This window comes from Apteryx rowi, unplaced genomic scaffold, assembly GCF_003343035.1.
Source record: "Apteryx rowi isolate R43461 unplaced genomic scaffold, aptRow1 scaffold_206, whole genome shotgun sequence".
Lineage (NCBI taxonomy): Eukaryota > Metazoa > Chordata > Aves > Apterygiformes > Apterygidae > Apteryx > Apteryx rowi.
Genome location: NW_020448375.1, coordinates 1,455,665 through 1,479,839, shown reverse-complemented (window position 1 = coordinate 1,479,839; position 24,175 = coordinate 1,455,665). Strand labels below are relative to the sequence as shown.

The 24,175-nt window shown below is 35.8% G+C and overlaps 1 protein-coding gene across 9 annotated transcripts; it reads right to left on the bottom strand.

Moving 5' to 3' along the window:
* Positions 1-913: 913 nt before the first annotated feature.
* TIAL1 (TIA1 cytotoxic granule associated RNA binding protein like 1) lies at positions 914-23,829 on the bottom strand. 9 transcript variants are annotated; one of them, XM_026064025.1, is made up of 13 exons: positions 19,432-19,520; positions 16,186-16,282; positions 12,022-12,120; positions 11,664-11,718; positions 11,264-11,351; positions 9,813-10,185; positions 9,276-9,351; positions 7,268-7,376; positions 6,881-6,976; positions 6,701-6,785; positions 6,287-6,410; positions 5,632-5,771; positions 914-4,200 (listed from the first exon to the last, which is right to left on the bottom strand). In XM_026064025.1, coding segments are annotated over exons 6-13 (750 nt in total). In that variant the 5' UTR covers positions 9,815-10,185; positions 11,264-11,351; positions 11,664-11,718; positions 12,022-12,120; positions 16,186-16,282; positions 19,432-19,520; the 3' UTR covers positions 914-4,082. The 9 variants fall into 9 exon arrangements, with proteins under 9 accessions (XP_025919810.1, XP_025919804.1, XP_025919806.1 ...); XM_026064019.1 differs by lacking the exons at positions 9,813-10,185; positions 19,432-19,520 and adding an exon at positions 23,533-23,829 and having other exon boundaries at positions 11,264-11,369; positions 12,022-12,171; XM_026064021.1 differs by lacking the exons at positions 9,813-10,185; positions 19,432-19,520 and adding an exon at positions 23,533-23,829 and having other exon boundaries at positions 11,264-11,369.
* Positions 23,830-24,175: the final 346 nt, after the last annotated feature.

The window sequence follows — 24,175 nt, the reverse complement described above, 5'->3', positions numbered from 1 at the left end:
TCAAACACTGGTGAGCAAAGCATGTCATTCTCATCTGATCTAGATCAGCATGCATCTCCAGAAAGATGACAGTATCAGTGTTCACTCAGCACCCTAAAGTCCTGCCTCTTTTTAAAGTAAAACATTCAGTAAACATTATGGTAAACATTTCAGCATTTTCTTTGACTAGAACTGATGGTAGGGGAGAAAAAAGGATTTCATCATTCTCTGATAAATACTGTAAAAAAAAAAGTGTGTTTTTAAGAATCCACTGTGTTCATAAGAGTTGGTTGAAATGAGACATGACAAAGACCTACCCTGTAGCTAGTGTCTTGCCTTTGCGAACATTATTACATAGTGAAACTGCTAAATCTGCCAGCACTGGACAGATACCCACATATGAACAAATAAATTTACACTCAGTTTCAACAAAACACTTTCCTTTTGCAATTACAAAGTGGACCAGAAAAAATTCAAATATCCCAACCTGTATGAAGATTCAAGCTGGAACAACGCAGCTCTTTCAAAACCTTATGCATTTTTTTGAAGTACACCAAATAAAAGATTGCCTATATCTTATAATATATGAACAGTACAACAAAATCTTTTATTGCTGACCAGGAAAAAGTTCCATGTGATTAAAATAAAGACTTGTGTCCTTGTTCAGAAAATAAATAATTAAGAAGTGCCAGAACTAATGATGTCAATACAGTATAAGTCTGCTTCCTTGTGTACAAAAACAAACAAACAAAAAAAAAATCACCAATTTTCTGCAAGACTCAGTCACTGTGAGAATATTTTGGTGAATGAAGTGAGGGGAGTGGTTCCAACAAAATGAATAGCTGCCTCATGAAGTTTTCTTAATGAGTGAGGAGGAAGGTTCTGCAGGAAGAATATTTGAAAACTTAACACAAACATACACAAGGAGGCAGGATTAAGAGCTACATGTAACCTTATATTTACAGCCTTACTACTGCAACTCTGCAAAATACAAAATGGTTTTGTAGGAAAATTTTCAAATAAAACATCTTTTACATGATTGCAAATGCATAGTTTACAAAATCATCCTTGTATACCTGTTATCAGTTTTACAGCAAAGAGGGACAATGTTTTAACAGATGACAATACAGGATAAGCCCTTTATCATGTTTCACTTTTATTGGATGTTTTCTGCAAACGCAGATTATACCTTGCTTCAGGTTGTATGCATCAACTTAAGCCACGATAAATCAATGCTTTTTGAAATCCAAATCCTAGTGGTAAGGGGTTAGGTAGTGGTTGATTTCTGTAGTTAGAGGAATTACAATAGTGTAACAGTCATTCACAAAAGCAGTACGGTGTAAGAGGCTCTTTGGTGCCAAAAAATTGTCAGCGATGCATTTAGGAATGCTACTGAGTGGAAAGTAATCCAAATGCTACAGAAACGTTAAAGGACACTGAAGACTCCTGTATCTTGAGTAGTCTGTGAAGAATATCACCATTAAAGAAGAGCTGTATAAAAACCAATGAGAAGTGACTTCAATGAGAAAGTACATCCTATCTTTCATCCTGAAACACAGGCCAGATAAGGCCCAGCTCTGCAGCAGGTATATTATTTAATCAGATTTAAGGTGATCTGTACATTAAGATCCTGAAAGATCACTGCCTTAATCTTGCACCCATCTATTTGGGCATTTATGTGGCAATGTACTTGCATCATCTAAATCTTCAATAGCGCCTAAAGAACATACTGCTTATATCACAGCATGCATCCAGAACACAACAGTCATACATCAAACACCTAGATTCATACGCAGAAACCCCAGATTCCAAGTGAAGGTAAAGAAATCCTAAAATAACTTGCAAATTCATATATCTAGTGACTTGTGATTTTTTTTTTTTAAATCAGGTAAGTGTAATAAAAATGCAGACTTACTTGTGATTTTTTTTTCAAACCACAATGTATAAGCCGATCCTCGCATAGATATACACATATATACAAAATTTATAGAAAAACAAGAGTCCTGTAGACAAGATTCCTAACTTGAGTTGAAAAACACTTAGTATACCATAAAGAAGAAACAGAGATAAAGGGCCAATTCTGTCATCACAAGCACTTATGGTTCCACACTAACTCCAGTCATTATTGCATGCATTAGAAGCCCAGAGTTACAAGTATCTCTAGGTACAGCCAACTGACTAAAATTTCTCTTCCAGAATATCTCACTTTCAACCCAGATCCAAAAGTGAAGGTACTATTAAACATGTCAAATAGAAGAAAAAAATCATGTGATTTGCTACAGCATTAAGTGTAGTTATCTGCACAACGTGGCTGGGTATAACAAAACTGCAAGTTTCCATTTCATAATCCTGTTCTAACTTGCAACATCTGCATGATAAGAAACAGAAAAGATACGGTATGCAGCTTCTCACTCTTTTAGAACTGTAATCTCTAAAATCTAACATTCCATTTCTTTTAAAAATGCAAGTTTGCTTCACTGAACTACCACTGCAAATCCTGAATATCCTATATTCAATTGTGCCTGCCTCAGAGTATTTTAGTATACAGCTGAAACATTTGCACCCCCTAGCTGTCACAGGTAAAACATAGTACTTATATCTAACTTACATTCATTTTCAACTTCAAATTTATTGAGGCAGTTTATATCAATGTATCCATAAAATAATTCAGAAATAACCCAAGTATACCATTTAAACATCTTCATGATTTATCCATTTACACACTCAGTACACAAACAACCCAGCCTCTGTACAGGTTCATCACATGCAAACCACCCATAAAGACAAAAACTTTTAATTAAAAATAAGTCACAACTCAGTGTACTGTTTCAACTGCATCTCCATTTACCAAATGGCACATTGAATATTCTCTAAAATAAGATGTTTTTAACAATCTTGTTAAAAAATTCTTGGGCAAAATATTTCTAGACTTAAAAAACATCAAGATTTTTCAAAACACTCAAGATACTATACAACTTATAATAACCTTGAAATAGGTTTACAGGGTTGTTAACCAAGGTATTTACATACCAAATAATGTAAAGCAAAAATTCATATTTCTAATGACAAAAAGGTGATGCATTAAAGATTTATGAAATTAAAATTAAGGCTCTTTGTTATAGTACTTTATGTAACTTTACATAATAGCCAACTTTGGAAATGTCAGTCTTGCACATTCTTGTCAATCTACTGCATTTAGTGCAGTAGAGTATATTAAGTATTACTTTGAATAATTACATTGCTACTTCTATGTTCGAGCATGCTTTTGAAACACTGTAATTATGAAATATTTACAATGTATAGCCTTCGAACTTTATGTAAAAGCACAAGTATGACTGTCTGATTTGAATACAAACAACATACTTGCAAAAACGTTTTTGCTTTTCAAAATTAAATGCAAATGACTACAGTCTTAATAAGCAAATGATCTTTGAAACATTTTAGTATGTGCCTGAATGTGGACAGTAAAAGTTACATGAACTAACTCAAGACAGTACTGTTTTTCATTTCAGACTGAACTATTCTTTGTACCAGACTTTGTTTTCTTTAAACATGTAGAAAAATTAAATATTTTTTAAAAAATTACTCCAAGACCTGCCTATGTTTTCTGAGTGATGCCCACAGGTTTCCTGAAAAATCAATACTGTCTAACAGGTCGTAATGATTGGTCCACAGTTTATTTCAGGATGTGTGTTCAAATAAAAGCAACTTGCTCTTTTTCAATATCATTTCTCTTAAAAAGCACAGTGATAAAAAACACTGAAGACAAAACCAAAAAAATGGAATGGTAACCTAAAGATCAAATTCATTAGCCATTTCTCCTACTATATCAAAATTTGTAGTCAGAATTGTCTTTATTGACTTTATTTTAGTTTTTGTACACAAAGAAAAACATGTTCATATCCATCATGAACAAAAACTTAAAAAGGCAGAACTAGAAGACATTTGTGTCCTTCACCAAAGCAAAGCTGTGCTAAAGGTTCCAAACATTTCCATTTTTAAAATAAATATTTTCTTTTTTCATTGTCTACATTCCAGTCTTCAGAGTGTCACTGGAAACTGCAGCCTATCATGAAATACACACTTTTAAACAGAGTCCCAGCTCACTGCGTTTGGTAACTTGCCATACCATATCCAGCTTGGTTAGGTATTACAGGAGCACCTTGTCCCTGGGCAGGTTGAGCACCAAATCCACCCATCCAGGCAGCAGATGGAGATTGGCTTAAAAAGAAACAGAAAATGAAGGAAAAAGAAAAGAAAGAAAAAAATCATGCAAGCCAGTCAAGTTATTTACAAGACAGGTTAAAAAAACAAAAACAATAAAACCACTTCCTACACTGCCATTCATACCAGAGTAGAACATTCTCTCTTTAATGAGTAATTCAGAAGCCCTTTATATTAAATAAGTGGTACAACATGTGTGACTTGAAAATATCACACGCATTTTAAAAACAAAAAACTAAAACCCCACAAACTTTGAATACTAGTTGTATGGGACAAGAGCCTCTAAAGGCATGTGCATATACATGTGCACTTACATACACACCTCACTGCTTAAAGTATTTAAGAAAACATGCTGAAGTCTGTCAGTTTTGGATAGATCTCTTCAAACTGAACATAGCTTCCAGAAGAATTTGTTTTAGCTTGCAAATTCTGAAACATTCCATTCCTTAAAAGAAGTCTTTGGACTACACAGGTTTTAATCATCTCTAAGACTTTATGGTCTGATCATCTGCCGACATGTAAAACAAATTCATTCTACAAAGCCATCAATATACTACACTTCTGAAATTCCAAGTGTACAAGACCATTTCAGTATGAACAAGTGAACTTACAATTACACTTGCATACAAATAGCTCAATAATAATTATACATAAGTTTTTCTGGATTTATACTCCAATTTTAAGAAAATACAGTATGACATTTTATTAATAAAAATAATAATAAAAAAAATCAATGACAATGACATACCATACTGGTGTATCTCAGGCAATTTAATAAATATAACCGTGTTCCTAGAACTGTCCATTTTCAGGTCAACATCAGTGATGCAGAAATGCAAAAAATCCCACAGTCTAATTGGCATGAATACCAATGATAGGTTTATCGTGGCTTAGTATGTTTAATTGTCATGAATAGATAATGCAAAACTATTTAAGCAAAGAAGTTATTTACGCAGAAAGTTGTTGTGAAAACTTCAGGAGGATATCAGGTATTAAAAAACCCACCCAAGTTCTTCAACTGCAGGAGTTAAAAGGTCAGTATATAGTTCCTGCTCTCTTGGATTATGAATCCTTTAGATAAATACTTTGAGTTCTCTGGTTCAGACTTTCCCAATATCCACCACGTTAATCATACCAATTTTTAGAGACTTGACAAGACCATCATTTGAAACTCTACCATAAAAGGAGTCAGTGTTTATTTGTTACCTTGAGTCTCAGAACACCCATGTGCACAAAATGTGTTACTGAGTATAGATCAGAGTGACTCACCCACTACTTGGCGCATGGTAATCATTAAACATAACCTTTAAGAATGTGGGAATCCCCCTAGGAAGGCTTGAAACCTTGTGCAATCCTTGTAACGAATGAGCCTGAAACTCAGATTTACCATTCTTAGAATATTCGAAAAATTTAAGTACAATTACTCACTCTACTCCAAAACCCTGTTGATTCCATGCTTGGCCATACATTCCATATGATGGTACTTGCCACCCATTAGCCATATATTGCCCATACTGCTGTGGATTTCCATACACTTGGCTCCATTGCCCCCACTGACTGTAGTCCACCTAAGGAGAGAATAATTCATAGTACTTCAGGTTCTAGAGACAGATTACATTCCTGTTTTGCTGCTAAAGGCAAAATTGTCTGTATCAACCACACTGGCTAGAATTATTTAGCAACACTGAAATTAGAAAAATAAGCAAGAACACTGCCACCTTAACTAGATCCTTGTACTGAAAATGGCTCTCTGTGAGTGCGCGCGCGCACACACGCACAGGGGGGTGGGGAGTTAAATATTTGGCTGGATATTCAGCTAGTAAGTAAACTAGCAAGAATCAGAATTACCTCAAAGTTTCTCCCTATCTTGAATCATATCCAGAAGACAGTAACAGATATTCCAGCAAAAATCACTAGCCCAATTTGATGAACAACTGGAACATAACTGAGACAGAACATGGAATTTCATAAGAAAACTACTACAAAATTTAGCTATTATAATGGGAAGGCATTACAGGTATACACTGTTGCTTTTGTTACACAAACACAAAAATGCACAAAGAAAAGTTTAAAGTGTACTTACCTGTTGGAAGTTTTTAGTCATATCAGGGGATTCTTTACCCCAATAACATTTAACAACATGTCCTTCAATTGTGGTTCCATTAACTGAAACAATAGCATGTGCTGCACTTTCATGGGTTGAGAATCTAAAAAATGTAAAAACAAATGAATGTTATGTTTTATAGTACTTTTACTTGATCATTAAAAAACAGTGACTCCATACATACAGGAAATCCAGAGAAAAAGATCTGCTTTCACAGATTTTCATCTTCTCAGGTAAAAAGATTGGTGGCCACTTTTAAAAGAAGTTCCAAATTTTTCTATAACACATGGTGACAGCTTTTAATGTAACAGTAGAAGTTCATTGAAGTGAAAACATAGAACAATGAAACATTACTACATTAAAATCACAGATTTTCTTTTTCTCTATCCATACCTCACAAATGAGTAACCTTTTTCTGGAAACACTCTGATTTCCATAATCTGTCCGAATGGTGAAAAAGTCTGTCTCATAAGTTGATCTACAACACACACACACACACAATGTTTTTGAATTAGTAGCCACCTTGGTGTCCAAAAAGCTTCAGTAATAGAAGAGCAATAAAAGAAATCATACCTGTTAGCCCAGAGGCAATTCCTCCACAGTACACAGTACAATTTTTTGGACTTGACTGATTTACTACATCTTCAAATCTCAATTGTTTTGTATTATCTATAAAGAGAGAAGGCTTTAAGCTTTAAGCTAACAGTAACCACAGAATCTCAGATACTTACCTTTCACAGAATTATGAGTTGTACACTTAAATATATACCATGTTTTATAACAGACCACCACTATGTTGACTTAATATATCAGAAAAATCTATTCTTTAAGATCCAGAAGTCAAGTTAGATATCTAATTAAGTGACATGATTTTGGCAGCACTATGTCTATTCCTCTATTTAACATAACAGTGCCATGCAAGAGAGCAAACACAACACAGTATTATACGAAGGGTCTTACTTTCTTGTGTACTTTTTGGAGCTGGTGGTTTCCTTGTTGCCCAGTTAGTTCTGATCTGACGGCCTCCCAACCACTGGCCTCCCATGTGTACAATAGCATTTTCTGCATCCTAAAGAGATCAAAATTAAGATTACTAACACATGCAAACAAGAAGTATGTACAGCAACCTTTAAGAAAAAAAAAAGAGCGTCAGTTAATTCCATTTACAAAACAAATAACAGTACTGAAAAGTTTCTGAAATTCTGAAGAACCACTAAGCTAGCAGCCAAAATGAAATAACATCAAAGCAATCAGTTGCAGAGAAGGTCCTCACAAGTGATTTGCTGGACCATTCCCCTACACATGGGATAGCATATGTATGACTGTGGTTGGCTTTTATCTTTAAACAATGAATACCTGTATTAGAATATTTAATGACTGCCCAAAAAAGCACAAAAGTCATCCAGATGCCAAAGTAATTATTGAAATGAAATAATGATAAGTTTACTTATACAAAATCAAATTATTTTGCCAATTGACTGTGTTAAAAATACAATATGCAAAAGTATATTTGATAATAACAGAGGAAAAGTGAGAAAATTTTTTGAATTATTAAAATCCCTCACTGACAGATTGCTCAAATGTAACTCAACTAAATTTTATACCATGAAGGGCATGTTGCAAAAGACATTTATTTGAAAGATCTGAATGTGGGGTTTTTTACATCTTAATATGAACTCAGCATAAAGGACCAAGTTCTGGAGAAAAATCCTAAGTTCTGGTAAGGCAGAATGGTAGTTGTTAAGAAACTGTAAAGCTGAGCTATGACAAGATAAAAATAGATGAGGCCTGCAGTTTCCCTTTATTTGTCCCCCCACCCATCTCTTCCACTCTGCCCTCTGGAAATACACAGTTTATGTCCAAGTGTAGACTGCTTCTATGAATTCTGTAAATGTTAAAGTCACTGTATGAAGGGAAGGGGGGGAAGGAAAGAAAAAAAGAGAGTCTGTGGCTCAAGTAACTTAACTTGTGCATGAATTAGAAGACAATATCTAAATTCACACTGTAAGCAGAAACATCTTGCAAGGAAACGATAGGTTTGCTAAAACTGCAAGAAGCAGTTTTTTCCCCAACTGTTTTGAAAGAGGAGAGGCAGAGCAAATGGTACACACAGTGAAAAGGATTTTCCAAGGGCACAAAGGTTACGAAGGAAAATCTATAGCACAAAGGGAGCATACAGAGAATTTAAAGGTCCTGGCAAGCATTTTGTTGCATGCCGAAGGCTTCCAGTTATGAGAACAGACTCATCTCAAAGTCAAATCATTCAGGACCTTGATCCTCTTAAGTTCCAATTCTACAGAGTGTTTATTTTTAAGACAATGCATAAATACAATAAAAAAAATTAAAGATGACCCACAAGAACAAAGTCACTTATACAAGCACCCTATCTTCCCAAATATAATGAATAAATGACAAACAGACAAGGAAATCAAACAAGCTCTGATGAATCTTGTTACCAGTCTGAAGGATCATGCTTATGGCAAAAGGAATTGAGCCCATGCCTTAACTGTTCCAGTTCGTAGGAGTAGTTTTATCTTCTCATAACTGTGATTTGCTTTAAAAACCGACTGGAATACCTGAAGTCTGAGAACATACCTCACTTCCCAATTCTAGTAGGATGATAATAAAAAAAAAAAAGGCCTTAAACCAGCATCTCAGGATGGGTGTGCCATAACCAAAAAGCTACTGGCTGAATGAACATTAGTCAGGACACAAGTTTTAGAAGTACTTTTTAGTATTACACTTAGAATCCATACATTAATTCTGCAGTCTGATATGTACTAAATATATAAAAAGAAAAACTAGAAGTGGAAAATCTGCAATTATAGAAACATGACAGAAAGACTAATACTTAGAATTCTTGCCAAGGTGACTTTAGATTGACATTTCTTTAATCAGAGTCTGCATAAATACTTATCCATATGAACTTAATTTAACTTTAAATCTACACCAGTTTGTGATTACTCACCAGTTTGTTATAAAAAGATACAAAACCATAGCCTTTTGACTTTCCAGTTGCCATATCTTTAACTACCCGTGCATCCCTGTGAAAAGAAGCACAGCTATATGAGGGTAATATTAATAACCTGCAAAATAAAAACTAAAAGGAACCACACACACTGTATTGTGAGCATAATTTTTTCTTATAAATTCAGTTAGCCCTAAAACTAGTCATTCCTGAACTCTCCCTATTGCTTCTTTACCTGTTAGAAAAAAGCAGTAGGACAAAAAATAACATGTAATAAACATGCAACCTAACCACATAACCTATACTAGCTAAAACTAGAAAGTTCAAATTTGAAGTACAAAAGAAACAAAGTTTCCTCTTCTAATATTCTATGGCTAGGGTCCTCTAAGGTTTACTGTTCTATAAATTACTGCAACAATTCTATCTACTTCACCATGCATTTTCTAAATAGTTAAATGTCTTCTGCCTATTGATACAAAATATATGAAATATTAAAAAATCGAAAAAGAGGAAAAAAATAGGAATTAAAAGGCATACATGGCCTGTTAACAGATTTCTTTATTTTTCTTGGTCAATTCTCTACCATCATTTTGGAGTTTGGGCAGCTGTAAATTTTGAAAAATTGACATTTTCAGAAATTTAAGAAAGGAGAATAAAACTAACAACAATGCTAAGCACACCAGTACGAAAACAACAAATTTACACAGAAATTTTAGTGAGTAAGTTAAAATGATTGGAAATATAGAACTGCACTGAATATAGAATGTTAAAATGTAAATACTAAAATATGTATATATAAATAATGTATAATAAGAATAAATAGAAATGAGAAAAAATCTACAACTGAGTTCCAGTGTGCACAGTTCCTTGCAGTTAGCCTTCAAGATCCTGTCCATTCTTATGAGCAATTCTGCAAAATAACCAGAATGCTATTACTTTTAATTGTGACTTGGACTTTAGAAAAAACTGCAGGTCTCAGGTATAAATATAGATTGAGAAACAGAAACCTGAATTATTCTCTTTATATTGATTTTTAAACAGTACTACTTACCACATTAAGAGACAAAAAGCAAAATAAACAAAATAGCAGAGGTAAGAAATAAGATTTATGGTTCATTTAAAAATATGCGTACAGAACAAGACAAAAATAAGAATTTTTGTTCTTAGAAATATATTCCTGTAAAGTAGTATAAAAATGCTCATGTGCAACTTTAAAGGATTTTTATAAAGCTAAATTGATAGAAAATCAACAAACTTTTTTGTAGTTGTACTCTTAAAGATGTACATACTTTAGCTCTTACAAGGATTCTTGTAATATTAAACATGTTCAATTAAAACAGCAGATGATTTTATATCACCTGAATTATCTATGAGAAGTTTAAAGAAACTTTCTCCAAATGGCTGAAGTGTGCACATATTGTAAATACAATGTTCTTTCATTTAGATATTATAAACTTAATTCATCCCATTTCCATCTAGAAAAGTTGATTTCATTCTCAAAAATAAATACTTTTTTTTCAAAACATTCACAACTTAAGTTATACATCTAGTTGCTTCATAAGATTATACTTTTGTAAATACCTAGTTTTCTATACTGCCTATAAAATGCAGTATAAATGCATATAGTGTTGAAGATGCAACATATACCACTTATAAGTCAAGTCACTATTCTGTACACATTTTGAACAAAGTCACACATAAAGAGTAATTAAATTTTAATAAAAACCTGAAGGATATTAGAACATAAATTAAGTTAAAAGCATATTGCTTTCAACAAAACTGGAGCACAGAATTAAATTACTGTATTTATAAACATGTGATAGATATGAGACAAAACAAAAAAATCCCTCTTTATTGCCCACCCAACATAAGGAAAATCACATCAGAGAAATTATCTAAAAGATAAGAAATAGAATTTCATTCATAAGCAAATTTCTACTATTGTATTCTCTAATACTGATATTGGCAATATTGATTATGATACTTACGATATTTTACCAAAAGGAGCAAATGCTGACTTGATGTCTTCTGTTGTTATTTCTGGACTTAAATCCCCAACAAACACATGGAAGTGATCTGAAAATAAATAATTTACTAATCAAATATTTAACTGCTATCTAAAATTTTAACTCCTGAGACAGTGATGCTCTGCGTACGGCACTGGGAACCAGGAACGCCCAGGATTCCATTTGATGTGCAGCAGCAGTTTAGTCTGTCCACTCCAGTTTCCCCAGTTGTAAAGTAGAAACAGAAGAATTAGTTTGCAAAACGCTATTAAATACAAGATAGGAAGGAGAAAATAGTTATGTTTAAATGCATTTATAACAAGTTATTAACACGTTTTGAAATATTTGCACACAAGTGATACTGTTGCATTACTTTACTTACTGGATGTATCTTTTTTCTGGCTACTTGGTGTTGTCGCCCAGTTTACTTTGACCTCCTGAAAATAAGTGTAAGATTTAGTATAAATTCAAAAAATTCTTATGTTTTAAGTTCATTCAGAGATTGGTTACAACTGTTAATGTTTACAAATCATCCTTCAATATGAAAGACTGCAGTACTTAGAACATCACAAACTATAACAATACTGTGTTTCCTAAATATATTTTTTCCATCAACAGTATCTTATTCTAATAGTATTTAACTTTGGTAAACATCTTCATCAAAATTAATGCCATTGTTTTAGTAATTTTTACACAAACCTATTTTCCTTTAACCTAAGATTATGATGTATACAACTTACCTTTCCCAAAATTTTTCTCCCATTCATAGCAGCTAATGCAGCAGCTGCATCTCTGTGTTCATAAAATTCCACAAAGCAATAAGGGTCATTGCTTGTATGCTGCAAAACAGAAAATCCAACAGAAGAGTTGACCCTTCTGCTATCGGGTTGCTGAGAAGAAAATCCAGGAAAATATATTACTTATAGCTAGAAACTTTAAGAATGATTTGCATTAGATTTATGAAATAGCCTTTGAAATTACACTTAAATTCAGGAATTACTAAGATGGACTTCTTGAAAGGTCTAGCAGTTTCTGAAGTATAGTTCACTTTATATGAGGGCTCAGTACTTTAATATAAAAGCCTACTAAATTTAAAACAATTCAACTACCAGAAAGGTGATCTGCAGACTGGATGGTGGGGGGGAAGAGGGGCAAAAGGATGAGAAAGTAAAGAAGAAGAATGAAAATTGTCCTCTGCCTCTAACACACACACAAAGTCTGAAAGGTTTGTTCCCCAGAAACCTTCTCCAAATTTCTCTCGCTTCCTCTTACTTCAGAAGTCTTTCCTTTTATTTGCTTGAAGAATCACTAGTAGACAGCCACCTAGAGCTTGCATATTCTCAGCCTCACATGAAAAATGTTACACCTAACTAATAACTGGGAAATACACCTTTAAAAGGACTCAAAATAGTTTAAGACTGACAGGAGATACTAATCAATTGATTAGTACACTGTTGAATCTCAGGTACGATCTGTTTTTGTAGACTGGCCTTTCAAATCACTTTTAAAAATACTAATTGACAAACAAAGCTTATTGAAGTATTAAATGTACTTAAGTACAAAGAAAGCAAAAGTTTTCTGAAAAGTTGATCATCCGGAAGTGATGATTTGAATACAAAATTCTAACACTGGATTTAAGCTGTTTCAAAAATGCCACGAGTACAAAAACTGAAGCATTACACCAAAATATCTACATTAACAATGTTGCATGTACAATTCATGGACCGAAAGACAATAACAATAATATAAAATCAAATTAAAATTATTTCTGGCGTGTATACAAAAGGGTCTAATTTGTAAATAACTACTTTGCTACCAGCATTCTTGCTATCAACTTCCCCCAGTGGCAAGAATAGCTTAGCACTAAAGTTAATACTAGGCCTTCATCAGTTTCATTATTTAACTTTTGATATCCATACACGCCAGTATGAAGTATCAGAACACAAATCCCAATCCTGCTCTGTAAAGCTGCATTGTATGTCTTCAAATGTAGTTCAGTTGAACAAGGGAGTTAAACCTGGACAAGGGAGGCCATAAAGATCTAATACAGGAACCAGTCATACAGCCCTGCATATGTCTAAATGATGAAATAGTCCTAAATAGTCCTTCTAAATATTCTCAGTACTAAATATTCCCAACATGCAAAATGAACAGACGACAGAGAGAAAACATATCCATGATTACAAAAATACAGTTTAACTGGCAACAGCCATTAAGTGCTCTGAAAGCACGTTGACCTCAGATGCCCCAAAACGCTTAGACTTAATTCACTTGTCCTCCCATACTACTTTATTGCTGCCCTGAAACCAAGATTTGGGAAACCCATCTGAGGTCTTAATAGACTTAGTGAAGTTTATGCTTCAATTAAAATCCATCCTACTTTTACTTTCAGATTTTGGGGAGTCTGTTTTAGTGCTAAGATCTTTTCCAGAGAAGGAAAGAGCTTCTTTTGTAGATGCCTCCATCTGTAGGTGTTCAAGACACCCAGAAACGCCAGCCACATTGCCCCACTGAGTATTATATATCCCCCAAATAAACATTTGAAATCTCTACACACTTGATGTTCATGCCACATCTTCTACCAAAAAAAAAAAAGAGAGAGAGAGAGAGAGAGAGAGAGAGAGAAGACGTAACAGTTGATACAACTGACTAAAGAGAAGAAACACAAAAGGAAAAATCCAGGTATAAACAAGACTGATGAAGGTAATAATAATATACAGATAAGAAGTACTTAAACACAAGCTAGTGTCGATGAAAAGTAGATTACAATACAACAATTAGAAGGATGGACAATATGATACTGTGATAGTTATAGCTGCGACTTTCACAGCATTACAGCTGCAGGCCAATTCCCCACTAGAATCCAACCACAAAGTTACCTGGGCACTCAATTTCAAAGTGTAAGCATGATTTAACATTAATTTGAAAGTCTTTTAATTTTAAGAAATTGTTTTTAATAACAATTGAACCACTAACAAATCATATAAAAATATTAAACCCCTGCAAAATATGCAGGTAAAGGCATAACTAACATTCGTATTTTATAGTGTTTACTAGACAGTATCATTTTCATATGTTTGCTACTTTAACTGAAACAAGATACTGTCCTCCCTTTTATTTTCTCTCAATATTCACTTTGGACTGTAGAGTAACTATAACAAATTGTTCCACATTTAAAAACATGTTTTAAGCAGTATTAATACAAAATTTACGTAGATCTGAAATGCACACATACTTTAATGGATGTAACAGAACGTTCTTCTTAGATATTCTGTAGGTAAAAAGCCACTGCCCTTTCTAGCTTCAAATATTCTCCTCTCATTTAGCTCTTCTCCCCCTACCCTTTCTTTATGAAGCATGTCAGATGACTCTGGAGCAGTCAAGGTAGAGAGAGTCCACAGCGAGTAAATGGGTACTGGAATATCTAAAAACTTCACTCTTGATAGATTGCTTGGTGACAGGTTTTAAGGTCAGCTAAGTATATTCACCTCCATACATGACTGAATTTAGCTCCAAGTAGCTTTTTCTTATACACTCAATTAATAAGGATATTTCACATCTTATTTCCACGGTTATTTAAAATCTTAAAACCAGAAAGCCTGGATCAAGGTAAAAGTAGTGTTGGAACTACTCATCTGGTTTTCAAGAAATCAAATTGATGCTAACACCTCTCATGATCAGCTGAAGGGTGAATTGGCAGTACCTTATTTCTGAAGAGTATATGACAAGGAGAACTCTTTCCTCAGAGTAAAAACTAACAACTGTGCACTGTTACGCATTCTGTTTAGATATCTTTCTCCAGTAACTTTCTAGAAAAAGATGTGGCAGAGCAACAATGAGAGTGATTAAACAAGTGTTAGGTGGTTAATGAACTGGCTAAAGACAAAAAAGTAGCGCATTGTACTGAAAGGAAAAGCAGACCACAGAAGTTACTAGTGGTGTTCCTCAAAGATGAATCTTGAGACCAAACTTATTTAACACTTTCATTAATGATCTTGGTAAAAATAATGTGACTGCACTCTGGAAATCTGTAAATGACAAGTTAGTAGGAAGAGCTGTAAGAAGTTCAGAGAAGAGTAAGGAAATCATACAGAAAACCAGTTAAAGAACTAAAGGTCAAAAGTTCTGATTAGTCCCTACCTGCTAGGAGTTTATCAGTTATAAATGCAGAAGGAAGGAGGTACACTAGGGAGTGACATGCTGACTAGGAGATGTCAACGAGATCACAGAAATGGCTAACAATCCTAAATGCATCAAAGCATTTACAACGGAGACAAGAAAGCATTAATACTTACCAGTAGTTTGTACAAAAGACCTTAGATGGAATATTATGGACATTTTGTCACTTTGCTCCAAGAAAAAATAAATTTAAGAACAGACAGGTGCAGGAAAAGGGCTATTCATGTTGGCACAGAGGAGGGTCAGGAAAAGCAAAACTTGTTTTGAAGGACTTTTGACTGTTAAATCACACATAGTCAAAAAAGTAATAACCCAAAAGGGAAGATTACTGAAACTCATGTTCAAATAAAGTCAAAAAAGTACAAAATAGCCATGAATTGGACTGGATTTAGATTGGAAATAATAAGGTTTCTAATCATCAGAACAATGTGGTTCTGATGAAAGAGGGGGCAAAAATCCTTTAATTTAAAAGTGGAACCTCATCATTAGCTAGTGGAATAGAGAGGGAGATATGGCAGGGCCACTGGAAAAAGTACAGGACTGAACTCAGTGACTCAAGAAGTCCCTTCTGCAAAAGGTTATCCCCAAATCCAAATACAATCAATCTAAAAAAAAAAAAAAAAGCTACCTTATCTCTAATGTCAAGAGAACCCCAAGCTCCATTTATTTTCTACATTTTTATACTAAGTTATATTTGTTACCCCCCTGGATGTGGAAGGCCTTACCTCTGTTATCATTTTACAGCTTTTGCATGGTCCAATCTGGCTGAATAACTGAAGTATAAGTACTTCAGTCACATCTCTGGAGAGGTTTCCTACATAGCTACACAAGGAAATAAAAAACAAAATTTTAAACCAGCAGTTTTCATCTTTTTGAACTTAATTACGATTTTAAAACCTCAAATGACTAAGAAAAACTTCCCTTAAAATATCCCAGATATTTTAAACTAAAAGACAGTATTTACAAATGATGTCATGATACAGTTTTAATGCAACATTCATACAGTTTCTAGATTATAAAATTGGCCACACAACTGAGACCATGAAACTTAAAACAAATGTAATATCAGACACCAATATTTAGTACCAATGCTTTTTTGGCAGAGAAATGTCAAATACAGAAAGAATATTGCTCAGGAATGTTGGATAGAACAGGTGACCAACTGGGCAGAGATGCTTAAGTTTCACTTCCCACTGAGCATCTAATTGATTTGACTTTTGACTCTGGATATGAACTCATACCAACTCTCTTATTATTTCAGTAGTAACTAACAGACATAAATTGTGCTGCCTTCCAAGCGGTCAACTCAATTTGTTCTCCTGAACATTTGGGAAACCATCCCATTCACCAGTAGGCAAGGCAATTTATGCAGTATTATGCCATAAGAATGCTCCACACAGCATCTATTTCAACAACTACTACCTTGGTGAAAACTCTCAAATTTTGGCAGAAGTAATTTGAATGTCACTAAGATTTCCTACTTTTTTATTTACAAAACCTTAAAAATAATTCCAGGTTTTGAAACACCTATCAAGTTCAGATTAAAAAGTCCTACAATTACCTACCTATCCAAAAATCCAATAGTAAAGTTTTAGAACTACTTCTAGATACTCTGCTAGATTTTAACACACACAAAAGGTAAGATCACATCATGGAGACTGCTGAGAAAAAGTCACATATACAAAACTGAGTTCTCAAAAAAGACTAGTTTGGAATCATATTCAAAACTGTAAACAAAGTGTTCAGTTAAGTGAAAGGCTTTTCATAGCAATAGAACTCAAAATCTACAACACAGGAAGATTCATTATTTTTAAACATAAGCCTGTTGAGATATGAAGTATTCAAATGCAACCAAAATACAAGAGCAGAACTTGTGATTTAGCTGTTAAAACAATATATTTTATTCATCTTACTATTTTCTATTTCACTATTCATTTACTATTAAATAATTTCATAATACAGCAAACAAAAGTCAGCCTGTTAATATACTTCAGTGAACATAAACACAAAACAGTATTTCTTAGTTAACGCATAAGCCAAATGCTTCTCACTACAGCAATTCAGAATGCAAACTTTTTTGCTTACTGTTCATTTCTTTGAGTAAAATTTTAAAAAGCAATTTCTGTGTTTGACAACTGGGCTTATATTAGCTTCAACAGAATTAAAATTGACACTACTTGTTTTCATTTGGGCACCACACAATGAAATCAACAGGTTTTTGTTTATGTTGTTACTCTTCCAAGAAGTACCAAACAGTTCTGCAATTTCTCACTCAGGACTTAAACATTACATGAGATCTGGAGTGAGTTTCTTAAATGGTATCACCTGATTATAGAAACATCCACTGAAAGCATTCGTGCACTTATTTTCTTACTAAATATGCATGAATTAATAAAACCCATTTTTAGGAGCTACACTTGTAGCTTGTATTAAGTTACAAAGCTTTTCACTAAATAAGTTAAAACTTGCCAAAATTAGTAAATAAGACTTATTATAGGACAAATTGTCTCATTGACTAAGTTCTCTATACAGAAAATTTAAGTTAAACATTTATCTACATCTTTTTTCTGAAACCTTAACTAAGTTTTTGTTAATCATTCACTAGAGTTAAAATTGCACACCATTAATGGTTTTAAATGAAAATATTAACCTTTGCAGATATTACTAAAGTCAGATAGAAACTGATTACAAATAAGAATTCCTACAAAAATTGTGAGTATTGCTGTGAACTTATTATTAGTACTTGTTTCCTTTGTATGCTGTAGAACAGTATTAGTTAACATCATGCCTGAACAGCATACTGTTATAATCAACTGTACTATAGCACAGACAAAAAAGCAGATACAGTAAAGACCTATCAACTCTATTTCTAGTGCAAAGTTATACAAAGTAAAAAATACAATTAAAAAGAAAACAAAAATCTCAGCATCTTCTGCATAATACTAATATGTATTTTAGAAATGCAAAACATTCTGAAAAACAGTCTGAAGAATTCCTTTTGGTCTGAAAACAAAGCCAGGAAAATCATGGTTCACAGATCTTTTCAATTAAGATGGAGTAAATTATTCTAATTGCTAGAAGAGATAATAGCTGGTTTTCCAATACCACGGTGTCTTCTTCAAAATAGTTGCGACAATGTTACACCATAAACTAACTATGAAACAGGTTGTCTCTTCATAAAAAATAGCAGGGTAATTTTGGACCAGCTGATCACTAGACTTAAAGGGTATGTCAGCTCCTAATGGTCCATTAATTCTCTAAAAGCATATAATAAATACTGCCTTGGTGTTTAATATCACCATAAACAAATGGCTTTAACACCTTTCTCAAATTGCTAAAACTCTAAAGCCTGAATAATACACACCGTGAGATTAGCTCACAATTAAATGCTCATGTAACAAGTACAACACCAACAGACGTCCAGATCTCTTGAAGTGTATGTAAAATATAGGAACACAAATCTCTACAAATTTGAAATGATACACTAAAGATTAAGGCTTGATGATTAATTTTATGGCTTTTTAAGTCAGTAGGTTGCAGTAACATTAATCTCTTTCAGTACAGTTAAAGATGACTTAAAAAATATATATATATACAAGCAAACAGCTTTAGTGTACAATGTTTGAATACTATACAACTAAGGAAAGAAACGTATTCAGCACATTTGGAACAAAAACCTTACCTTTCTGGAAACACAAAACTTTTCTCAGCTGATGCTAATCACCTGGCACACATAGCCAGACTATTGGTGTACCCAGTTTCCCCTTTTTTAGCTCAGCTTATACATAGCTATAGTATTTTCTATTCTACTTTTTGAAACCAAAATAAGCAGAACACCACCTATGGAAACATATGGCATTAAAAAAATGCTATCGTATTATATTTCAAAGTTTTTGTTTTGTTACATCCTAGAGGATATATTATTCAAACTTTTTCAAAATCATAAAACCCAACAGAGAAGAAGCACTTACTATACTTTTATAGGCTGTTGTCTTGGTTAATGTGACAGGGCAGCAAAAGTTGTGGCTTTTTGCATACAGGCAATAGTGTTTGTTCCCTTCTGCAAGTTTGAAGCACTTAAATACCAATTAATAAGCACATACAAAAAACCCAAACCAGATATATTTATATTCTGAAATAAATTTCAATATAATATACTTTCGAATGCTGCTGACAACACAAAGAATAAGAAATTGTATTTGAAATTCAGAGATCTTGTAAAATTTCTAAGGAAGAAAAGAAGCATATATCAGCAAGCAGTTGATTTTAATTAAATTCTCAGGCTTGAACAGAAAAATCCCCTTTGTGAAGGTAAACAGGTTTTCATTGTATCCTAGACAGGTAAGGAAGAAAGGGACATTTACAGCCATTACTTTTTCATCCACAAAAAATCTCCTACATACTATTTGGAGGAAAGATAGTAAGTATGTTTTTACACTCATGCAGACAACATGCAAGAAATGGCAGATTCTATATTTAAATGAAGAAAGTGCAATAAGAAATAAGGTAAGCAATGAGGTGAAAGTATCATAGAAATTCCAGTAGCATCTCTCTGACCAGTGCTAGTGAGCTACAGGAAATAAAATGATACCAAGAAAAATCCACTCTGTTGACTCCACTAGCAGACACTATTCCTCTACGAAAGAACTCAACCGAAAGGAAATGTAACAGGTAAGTGAATCCAGTTTCAGGTTCAAAGTTGGAAGAGTCTTACTTCAGCACCCTGTCCAGATTCAACAACTCCTACTATATAACAAGGCAAGGCTAATGGTATAATAACTTACAGATACCTTAGTGATTGTTCATGAGAAGTTTTTCTAATACCATTAACAAGGAGAACACACAATTTTGGAACTTTTCTTCTGGTTATCCGTGACAGCTGAGAACATTGGCAACATACTAAGTTTCTGGTACCTTAAAGTTTCTAGTTTAAAGTAGAAACAGGACTTTGATACTGCTTGCAATGGAAAGAGATTTGACAGCATACACAGAAAACAGTAGAGCTCTCAAACGTCCTATAAAAAATCCACAGTCCAGAGTTCTTATTTAGTGCCAGCTAAAAAATTACAGTTTGATAATTTTCTGTAACACATTTGATTTGAGAAGTGCCAATGTAAGAAATACTACACAAAGATACATCTTTCTGAAGTTATCTTCAAATTGTTAAAAACAGTAACGAAAAATTTTGGCAGAAAATATTGAAAGTTATTCTTCACATTTCTATAAAGGCCTACCAATTATAAAATATAAGACATAAAAATGTAAATGGTCTCTATTTTCTATGTTAAGACTGAAGATATTTTGAACTCCTAGACTTTCATGACTGACCTATCATTACTGAAAACAACACAACAACCCTGAAAGTACTGCAAATGGTAGCAATGGTTATTTCTGAGATAGTTAAGATGGGCATACATGTTAGATGACCACTGGTTAGGTGGATTTTTCTTTTTACAATTAAGATGTTTGCTTGTAAATGTAGGAAAAAAAAAAAATCCTTCCTAACATACAGGTTTGGCTTTTCTTTCCTAAAGGAATAAATGAAATACCAAAGATATCCATAAAGTACCACTTAATTTATCAGCCAAGTGCTTATGCACATGGTCAAATAGCTACAGAAACAATTTGTTCTTCACATACTTTTTTTTCCTGTAAAAACAAACAAACAAAAATAAAGAGTTCAACTTACAATATTATTAGTTGCTCTTGGAGGTCAGCGAGTCTTTCGTTTATATGAAAGATCACAACTGCCATACATGAGAAGTTATTACCCAGGACAGTAATGTTTAAAAAAAAAAAAAAAAAAAAACTCCCCAAAACCCAAACATTTGCAACACTAAATGTAAAGATATTTCAGATAAAAGCAGGGACAAGAGGGAGCTGTAAGAAATCCTACAGCAGAATTGTTGTATTCTATAAGAAAGCCCTCGAAGAATTATAGGAAAGCAACCTACATGACTGTGGTTACTACAAAGCTACTAGGAAATGAATGTATGTGCTGTTTATTAGTTTGACAAACAGGGAGTCACATGTGAGCAGTAAAACATCTTTGGCAGCTGTAGAGATGGTATTTCAGACATCTTAGCACAAATGTAATTTTTTGCTCGTCTGTGACTAAGGGCTAAGTCAGGTCATGGCTGGAAAGGTTAGTAAGAACCCACTCCCAGCACAGTACCAAAATTTGTTGCCAGTAACAAAAGTACTTTTAAACTTGGTCTAGATATAGACTCTGGACAAATCAGGAAGAGAGATGAACCATGAAAATAAAACTGAGTTAAACACGGTGTACCTTTGCCCTTTTCCCTCCTCTCATTCTAAAGCAACACTCCAAAGACTACTTTCCACTTTCAGGGCCAAGTAAACTCAGACCATTTGGGCAGGGAACATACAAAACAAAAAAATCATTTAAGATATGTTTACTCAAACTATGCATCTGAGGGAGCAAAGATTAAGTAGGTACTTATACTACACTATAAACAAATTAAGAGAACTTTTGCAGACATAGGAAAGAGAAAAAACACAAATTGCCTTGAAAAGCCTTAAATGCCAAGTCATCATTTTGGTAGTGGCAATGACAAAGTAATTTAGAGATATTTTGCTCTGTTTCCATTGCTTCTCAAAAGTGGCCTTCAATTCAAATTATCTTTGAAAACCTTTCAGAAAGCTACTGTCCCAAAAACTAAATGGACAAAGATTTCATTTGGGCAGTCTTGAGCTGCATTTCGCATATGGGCAGCCTGAACACTGTACTGTTGAGACTGCCTTACTTATATGGACAGCCTGAACATTGTACTGCTCATGCAGCATGTAACATCCTTGGCAGCTGGAAACTGAAAATCTATGAACTAATTAAAATAATCAAGAATGGCATTATACACTCTCAAATGCCTAAGCATACATACTAACTCCCTCCCAATATAAATCAATACCATTAAAAAAAAGCCATGCCTGCAGTGTTGAAAAGAACTCAACAGCAATAAAAAACTCCCAAATTTATATTTTTAAACAGAAAATAGATAACAGCCCCCTATTTTGAATATTAAACTCTGTATACAGACATGGCCAAGGTACAGTTATTCGTTCTGCCAGGGCCTGACAGAATGTTGTTTAAACACACTGTAAGATATTGGAGAAAAAAAAAAAAAAAAAATCAATGATTCCTATTCTGCCCATTACGGAGGAAGAGTCTCCTTTTACAATGTTCTTTATCCCACCCACCACAAAACAGAGAGAAGACAAAGAACTTCGTTAATGTCAGGACAACTGTAAACTGGGATCCGAGGAAGGGTGATCCATTTGTTCTGGCGTCGCAGCGAGCACTCTTCTACCACACACACAACCCCGAGGAGAGGCTCGTGCCCACAGGCAAAGCACCAGGGCTCCCAATACTCTTCGCTCATTCTCAGAGCTCTAATAAGGAGCCCCCCTCACCTAAACCTTCCAGGCACTGACTACAAATCCTGAGTCGCTCCACCGCCACCACCACGGCATCTCCGGTATTCCCTTCTTTTCCACCAAATCCGCATGATTCGAGCCTGAACCCTCCCTTTCTCTCCTCCTCCTACTTACGCTCTCCCATGCCTTCTTTATATTTCTCGGTCTCCTCTTCACCCCAGGCAACATCACCCTCCGCTCCACAGTCGACATCCACTCCTTCCTCTCCACTTCCAGCTCTGGATCCCGCTCCCCACTCCTCTCACGCACTCTCTCCGTAAGTATCCCCCGCACCTCTCCCCCCGTCGGCAGCCTCCCCGCGCTTCCCCGGGTCCCGCGCGCCCGCCGCGCCTCCCCGAGCCCACTCTCCGGAGACGCCGCTCCCTTCCCCCGCACATCGCCATGCACCCCCGCTCCGCACGCCCGGCCGGCACCCTCCCCGCCCCCACCGCGGCCCGGCCACGCACGCCTCCGGGAGTGCATCCCCCTCTCCTCGCCTCGCTCCCGCCGGCCCAGCCCGGCCCGGCCCTCCTCCACGGCCCCCGCAGCCCCTCGCCACCCAGGCCCGGTCCAAGCGAACCCCCACCCCCGGCGCCCCACAGCCCCCACAGCTCCCCCACGGCCCCCTCCCCACTCACAGGGTCCTGGGCTGCCCGTCGTCTTCCATAATGGTGCGTGAGCGCCGCTCTCAGCTACAGCCGGGGGCAGCGCTGGAGGGGGGCTCCGCCGCGCAGGGAGGAGAAGGGAAGGTGAGGGTGAGGACCCCGGCTCCCCTCGCTCCGTCTCGCCCCCTCTCCAGGTCCCGACACCGCAGCCCGAACAGGAGAGGGAAGAAGCACCACAAAATGGCCGCCGCCACCAGACACTCAGGAAGCCACGCTCTGCGCAGCCGCGGCCCGCCGGCCCGCTCCCTCTCCGGCCGGATTCTCCTTCCCGTTCCCCTCTGCCACGCCGCGGAGCGCGCTGGGGACTGTAGTCACTGGCGGGGGCAGAGCGGCAGTGTGCCGAGCTGGCCCCATCGGCCTTTTGGGAGTTGTAGTCCTCCGGCGGCGCCCCGCACCACTGTGCCCCGGCAATCGGGGAGCGCGGGCTGGGAAGAAACTACCACTCCCAGCATGCGTGGCGGCGGAGCCACCGGGCATTTTAGGCTGAGCCGGCCTGCGCGCTGTGCTCCGTGACAGGCCGTGCTGTGGCTTCCTCCCCGCCGGAGGGGGCGAGCCCGGCCGCCGCTGATTCGCCAGGAGCAGCCCGGGAAGATTCACTTGTTCGCGCCGCTCGCTG

Coding starts and splice junctions, on each gene's coding strand:
- TIAL1 (XM_026064019.1), bottom strand. CDS start 23,561: ATGGAAGACGACGGGCAGCCCAGGACCCT. Junction 11,370..11,663: donor CCAGAAAAAAGATACATCCA/GTAAGTAAAGTA, acceptor ATATTTGATTAG/TAAATTATTTATTTTCAGAT. Junction 4,201..5,631: donor CAACAGGGTTTTGGAGTAGA/GTGAGTAATTGT, acceptor TTTCTTTTTAAG/CCAATCTCCATCTGCTGCCT.